The 7878-nt window shown below is 42.4% G+C and overlaps 1 protein-coding gene across 1 annotated transcript in view; it reads right to left on the reverse strand.

Annotated features, from left to right (window-relative positions):
• FAM160A1 (family with sequence similarity 160 member A1) overlaps positions 1 to 7878 on the reverse strand; it is a 67840-nt gene that overhangs the window by 44603 nt on the left and 15359 nt on the right. Inside the window, 1 exon segment of the mRNA XM_006019164.3 lies at positions 6343 to 6429. Within this exon segment, the coding sequence (XP_006019226.1) occupies positions 6343 to 6429 (87 nt within the window).

Below are 7878 nucleotides of genomic sequence, written 5' to 3' on the forward strand. Positions count from 1 at the left end.
CGTGGACTGCCTGTATTTTGCAGGGTTCAGCAAAAAATGAATGCAGTTCACCAAAATCTGGCAGCATGCTGTTAACTCTCATAGAAAGTTATCATTGGTTCTAGTATTGGATAGGGAAAGGGAGCAGGCTATGGCAACTTGGGAAAACGTGTGGCTTTCAACAGCGTACGGACAGAAAATTAAAGTCATTCTAAAGTACTGGTGCTCAACCTTTTAGAGAAGTGATTTTCAAGCAGGGTGCTGTAGCCCCCTGGTTCACATCATTCACAAAATAAAAAGGATTTACAAAACAAACCCAAAGATTTCAAATAAGAATTCATAGTGTCAAAAATATTTCTGACCTGTTGCAATCTTTGAGTTCTTTGCAATGGAAGAATTGCTCTGTTATTTTTCTGTAGTCAAAAAACAAGTGAAGCCTAAGAGCTGGCATTTTCCAAGGAGTGCCTCAAGTCTAAAAAGGTTGAAAACCCATTTAGAGGTGGACCGGGTGCTTTCAACCTGGCCACACCATTGACCACCACTTCCCTACAGTAGCAGGGAGGGTAGGGAGAGGGAGGTGGCTGCTAATGTCAGGGGAAGGGAAGGGAGAGAGGACATGAGTAGGGAGGGAAAAAGGCTACCTCTTATAAACAGCACTTGTCTAAGGGACAAGGGAAAGAAAAAGAAAAGGAGAGAGTAAACAGCATCTGCTATACAGGACTGGAGACAGAAGGTTGCGGAGGGAAATTAGTGACACAGTGCAAGGCCAGGGAGGAAATGCACCAAGTCAAGCTGCTTGCTACTGATCCCCCATGCTGGATCCAGTCACTTTGGGGTTGGGCCAGATCCAGCCCTCAGACCATAGACTGAGCACCACCTATCTAAAGGTTTGCATACTACATCATTGTCCAAGGTTGCATGATTGTCTATGAAAGAAAGTTTTCTTCAACATCTCAGAAGGTTAGCCCAGATCAGTGTACATAATCTTCAGTCGAAATGCAGGAAACGCACAGTTTTAAGGAAATTTGGGGGACCATAAGTTACTGGTCTAAATTAAGAAAGCCTGTTTGAAGAGTTCTTAAAAGTGGCAAGTTTAACACAGTAACAAGAGAACAAGAGCCAGTCAGAGAAGCAGCTGACCTCTGGAGGAAAGAAGAGTCAAGTACACTTAACATTTCCACTAGCTACACTGCATTGGAAATTCACAGCTAATTACATTCTCCTCTGCTTCATGAAGACAACAACATTCACCATGGTGAAAAAACGGCAGGAACTGGCAACTAAAAAGCTGGTTGAAAATTCTCTTATGCAACAATTCTGTCAGGAAACACTGATTTAATTGACATGTAAACATTCCATAGTAATTTTGATGAAGTTCTGTTTAAAACTCCATATTGACCTTAATGGAATAGATTTGTTTTGATTTTTCATTCAGGAACTACATTTGATTTCAAACTTTAATTTTATTTTACCTTCAGTTTTCATTACTATAGCAATTACAGCACCAACAAACAATTAGAATACCAATCAACTGTAATTTATAAAATAATTTTAAAATTAAGGTTGATCTTAAACACATAAAAACAGTTAGAAAAGTTTTTAAAATCTGTACAACAGTTACAGTTTGAGATATGTGGCTCATATGCATGTCCTTGAAGTAGGTTTTATATGGTCCTTCCACCTGAGCTCTGCCTTTTTTAACCAGCAATGTCTTCATGCTTCCCCTCAAGCCCTAAAACAAGGCTAGAAGGGGAGAATCTGCCAACCACCACTCAGATTTTTATAAAGAGCAGAGCCCCCAAAATAAAAGCTCCAAGGCAAAAGGAATGGCAGGCGATGGAATATGCATTTGGACAACCACATCTCAAAGAACTCCATAGTCTATTATAGCTAAGTCACTTCTCATTCTAAGCAGTAGACCAATAAAGTGGGGATAGGATCACTAGGTCTTAGGAAAATAAAGACTATATAAAGCTTTGACAAATACAGACACTTATCTGGAGACTTCAATAATCACTTAATGTCCCGTAAGCAAATGGATTCCACCAAATGACTGCCTTTATAGTTACCTGAAACAGGTATACTTTTCAACAGTGCTACTGAAGCTGCCTGAGCTAGAGACAAGAGAAATAAAATAGTTGCTGTGTGTGTGTGGGTGAGGGATGCTTGTAAGCCAGTTCATTACAGGTTTATATGCAATTGAAATCCTGTTTCCAGGGACTGAAAATCTCTCTGATGTAGAGACAGAGGCTGGATGAAAACATAAATGGTTTCGCTCTTTGCAGATAGAGTGTCTTAGCCCATCTTCTGTCTGAGGTATACCTCTTTTGCCTTGGATACATAAGAGTTACAGGGGAAAAATAAGTAAATTTGCTTATTCAAATGAAAGTATCTGACTTCCTTTGATAAGAACTTGGGATATGTTCTTCAAGTTACCTTACCCAGAGAGAAGGCAGCAGGAAGGTCAGCCCATCAGTGCTTGGACCCTCGTGCCCCCTCTGAGTTAGGAACCACAAAGGATGGTTTCATTTATTTAAAAAACAGAGAACAGCATGCCATTGGCTCAAACAGAAGACCTATCAGGTACGAGTTGTACAAAAGGATTCCCACCCACAACAACCAGAAACACCTTAACCAAGTCCTTTAAGAATTTTATGAGAAAACATGCTTGAACTTGGATGAGAAAATATGGATAATCCCTGAACTAGTGAACAATGTGCTTCCATATGAACCTTAACAGAGCTACTATACAGGTAGCCCATTTCAAGTTCAGAAAATACTGAAGATTTTAGGCAGTGAAGTTCCCTGTGACGCACAAGATTTCTGATGACCCCAACAAGAAAAACCTGTGTGTTCTGCCAGGTCAGTCAGTTTGAGTCATTTTCCACAGATCACTAAGGCCTCCGCTACACCAGAGGTTCCCAACCCCCCCCCAGGCCATGGCCCAGTACCAGGCCACATAGGGTTGGTTGTCAATCTGAAGGTTGGTTGGCTGCCAAACCAGAAGTCTGGAAGTGACCGGCATATTGAGTATAAAAAACGGTTGGCTGCCGGTCCACAGTATGCTGGTCACTTCCAGTCTGCAGTTTACCGGTCCACGGTCTAAAAAAAGTTGGGAACCACTGCTCTATACATTACAGGTATTGCACAATTAACTGGTTAATTGCACAATTACTTGGAGACCAGCTACACATGCAAAGTAGCTATCACACAGTAAGACATGCCAACCAGCTATAAAGTCAGACCTCAAAAATGTGTACTAACTTTAGAACTGGTTGCTATTGAACTTTAATTTGCATGTGTAGCAGGGCTCTGTGGCTGGGAGCCCCATCAGCCATTGTCCATAAAGAATAAGAGCTAACAGGGCTCCCTGCCACAGGGGTGCACCATGCCCAGTGAAAAACCACCAAGTCCTAGGGATCATGGCAGCTGCGATCCCCTGGGTCTGGAAGTTTTACACACCCCTGAGCCCTAAAAATCATGGCAGCCATGATTCTTATGGTCCAGGAATTTCACACATGAATTGATTAAGTTCTTCCATAGCTTCTGGTGATAAACTTGTCCATAAAGAATAACTGCTTTCCATAATTAGGAAATTACTGATTGATCTGATTTTCTTTTCTCCCTCAAAAGATTGTCCATATGCACATTGAAAAGATGAATTTCACATCTCTATGCACTGCACGGCAGGTATCAAAGTTGGGCAATGCTCTGAATTGCTGATATAATTTGAAAAAGCAACTGGTGGAGTCGAAAAGAGGTAGGACTATATCATACTACATATTATGTAAGTGGAACATAAAAAAGACAGGTTTAACAGCTTACCTGTAAACAAGACTCAAAGCTGAACTAAATTAAGTAAAGAGACAGAAATGTCCTAAAATTCTGACAAATTTGGAAGTATGGATCAAGTTCAACTAACTGACCAATGTTTGGAGTAGGCTCTTCTTGGGTTTTTTTAGCTACTTTACCTGCCCAGACAGCAACCTTTAATTAACTCCTTTAGACCTTCAGATGACACCTAAGGCTCTCTCTCTACCCACAAGTAGTATTTAGCCTCAACTGGGATCATCAGTGCTTAATGAGATCAGCTAGAGATCCCTTGGTATATAGAAAATGGAACTCTTGGCAAGCCATTCCCAGTGAAGGTTCCTTGACTTTGAAATATACTCCTCTATTGAAACAGGTTAAGTCAGCCACAGTGTCTTAAAAATGCATCTTTTTTGTTGTTGTTCAAAGCATTGGTAGAGTTTTGATCAGGAATATGAAAGCTGAGGCAGCTGTTCTTTGGAATATGGTCACGCAGAGCTGTGGGAGGGGGGAGGGAATGAGGAGAGGAACCAGTGCTGGAGAAGATAACTTCTTGGGAATTTTCACTGGTTTTTAGAAGTTACAGACTGCATTTTTAGCTTAAGTCAAAGAGACCCAGAGCTTATGGTTAGTGCTATTTACTTACAGCCACTTAAAATGAAGAACACAAATAAAGACAAATGAGGTAGTATTACTAGTTGCTTAATGTTGGACAAAACACAGACACCAGAGGAGTTAATTAGCTTAGTCTCAAATTTGGTTACACAAGAAAGTAAAAGTTTGATTGTAGCACATGCCAGTGGATGCGTGCCAGCTCAATCTAGCATGGGTAACAGCAGCAGTAGGGATACAATGGTACAGGTGTTAGCAAATACTAGCAAACAAAGTGCATGCCCAGGCCCTAGAGCAGGGGTGAACAAAATGCGTCCTGCCAGGCCATTCTATCCAGCCCACGGGGCCCCTAAATATTAATTTTCTAATTTTTTTTATCTGCCCGTGGCTGGCTGTCACGCAGCTCTTGATGGCTTGCCAAAACTCAGTAAGCAGCCCTCCACCCAAAATAATTGCCTGCCCCTGCCCTAGAGAGCATGCATTCTTCCAGCATACACAAGATTTTGCTGTTGTAACTTCACTGCTAGTGTTACTAACCCTACTTGAATCAAGCAAGCATGTTGTTCACTAGCATGCTGCAATCGCAATTTCATTTTGCTGGATGGACATACCCTAAAGCAAGGGCCAAATGCCTGTTTGATGCAGTCTGCCACCCAGGACCGCCCCTTTGAAATGGCCTTTCAGAATGATATGTGAGGAACCCCCTTCCCTAAAGAGACAGGCAAACAACAGAATGCACCAAGAAACCTGAAGGACGAAATACCATATTTTCTTGTGTACAACATGTATTTCCCCCCAAAAAAAATCAGCTTTCCAAAATTCAGGTCTATGTTAAGTGGGGAAGCGGTTTTCTTCACTGGAAAATAAGCAAGCCTGGATACACTGTGCATGCCAATAGAACAATAGCCATAATAGCACATATGAATGGACTATTGGTATATCTGGTATTAGCACTGCTAGATATAAAGTCAAGATCACGCCGAGTTTTCTAATTCAACACCTCAATACTTTACTGATATTTTGGTGTAGCTCATTAATTCAAAAAGTATCTTAAAAAACCAAGAGAGAGCATCTGACATGTGCAGGCAGGATGGTACACATAAGAGATCACATTTCATATGCAGTAACCCATACCAGCGAAGTCACTGCTTCCATTCCCTACCTGGCTGCTACACCCAGAAGCCACAGAGCAACTTTTGAGTTTCTTTAGAAAACAGAAGGCAGGTTAAAAGCTCGCTGTTCAGCTCCCTAACAAATACCTGCGCTGGGCCTGATGGCGACAAGTAGACTGAAAGAAAGAAAGTAAAGGTTTGTAACGCCTCAGCTAGGCACCAGAAGGAGAACATGACTAAGCTAAGTCACAGCTGCCAAGTGCCATGCCTCTCTGTATGTGACAGTTTGTTCACTGATAAGTCACTAGGCTTCCCACTACGATGTCTTCAAGCAATGGGAACATACCTCCTCTTCTACTATTTCCAACCTGCTGGTATTCATGGGATTAATATGCATGTAATAGGGTTATATCAACCCAAACAAGTCCTAATTCCTGCCTTTTAAAATGTGATTATTCCTGTACTGACACGGCAGCATAAGATCAACATGCTTCATAGTTGTGTAGAAGATGCAACTTGGGAGTCAATTTGGGAGTGGGTGGAGGCCCCAAAATGCCATGTTGCCTTTAGGTCTAAGGAGAATAAGAAAAAATATGCCTCTTTCAAAATATAATCTTCCATCACCAAAAAAGTGACACTACCCTGTTTAACAATCAGATGTTATCAAAGGGAATTGGACAACATGGAATGGAAAGGTGGGAAAAGTGAGGTCAAAGTCAGCCAGAAACCCAAGCAATAGAACAGTGAGAAATTTCCCAAATTACAGACTAATACTAATAATCATTAATGTTCTTTTTCAGCTATCCATGTACACACACACACTACTAACCTTATGGAGTGCAGGAGCCATTACTGGCACCAGGAACCCATTGTAAATGTAATTCACAAGCTGGTTACGAATCAAGGGATGTGCCACCTAAAAAATAAATCTAGTGTCATGATAAACTGCATTTGAACCATCCTACTTGTCTTCAAAGGAACAGTTCTCAGGAAAGATTCTTAAAACAGAATATCATTAATCATTATCAAAACCATCTGCCTAGTTCAACAAGATTCACCAAATTTGTTCTTTTCACTGGTGCTTGTTTTGGGCATTTTAAGGATTTTCTCCTTTATCAATTAAGAGCACAAACTACTTTTAAGCAATAACCAAATTCCAAGAGCAGAGTTTTTCCCATATATTTCAATCTCCTGGCTACTGACAAAGATGAATGGATGAACAATGTGTTGTGCGTACCCATGAACCTAAACAGAACTAGCCAGCTTAAAATGTAGCTCTATCAGCCTTGACAGGGTCACTTTAAAGCCAATATGCCAATTAACTTGCAGTGTTAGAACAAGAAACAAACAAATGCAAAATGGAAATTTGTATATTTTAAGGACTACATTTAACTGGTGGCATTCTCACTCTGCTGGTCACACAGTCCCTCTACCTGCCTCCCCCACAAGCTTTTGCATAAGCACTGCTCACCAGGCCAGCTAAATGCTTTAAAACACACATTAACTAGAGGAAAAAATATCACAAACTAAAATGCAAAAAGATACTGCCTACTTTTTAGAACATAGCATTTTGTTTTTAAAGACAGTAAAACCACCTATTTTTAGTGGGGGACGGGGGGACTACCGCCATTGCTGGCCCGCTGAGCAATCCTTGCAAAGCCAGCGGATCACGGCGCTTCAGGGAGCCCACCCCTGCCCCAGCCCTGGTAAAATCTGTGTGCAAGGAAGGAGCCCCCCAGGGGGCACTTGCCTGCCTGTACACTAATGCCAGGAGCTTGGGGAATAAGCAGGAGGAGCTCATCCTCATGCTCAGTGCAAACAATTACGATGTCATAGGGATAACGGAGACCTGGTGGGACTCCACCCATGACTGGACCACGGGGATAGATGGCTATACCCTGTACAGGAGGGATCGTGTAGAGAAAAGGGGCGGGGGGGTAGCTCTCTATGTTAAGGAAAGCTACACTTCCCTGCAAGCTGATATTGGCGACCAGGGTGGACGGCTGGAGACCCTCTGGGTTAAAATCCGTGGGGAACACAGCACAGGGGACACAATGGTGGGAGTCTATTACAGACCTCCCACCCAAAGTCCTGAGCTTGACCAGGAGTTTGCCCAGGAACTGGCTGAGGCAGCTTGCTCCAGGACCATGGTTGTCATGGGTGACTTCAATTACCCAGACATCTCGTGGGAGGATCGCTCAGCAAAATCTGAGCGGTCGCAGAGCTTCCTCTCATGCGTGGATGACCTCTACCTGACTCAAGAAATCTATGGGCCAACGAGAGGCAAAGCGCTGCTCAACCTGGTACTGGCTACTGGGGATGACCTAGTCGGCGACCTAGTGATCGATGGGAAGCTGGGTGACAG

This window comes from Alligator sinensis, unplaced genomic scaffold (genome assembly GCF_000455745.1).
Source record: "Alligator sinensis unplaced genomic scaffold, ASM45574v1 scaffold169_1, whole genome shotgun sequence".
Classification (NCBI taxonomy): Eukaryota; Metazoa; Chordata; order Crocodylia; family Alligatoridae; genus Alligator; species Alligator sinensis.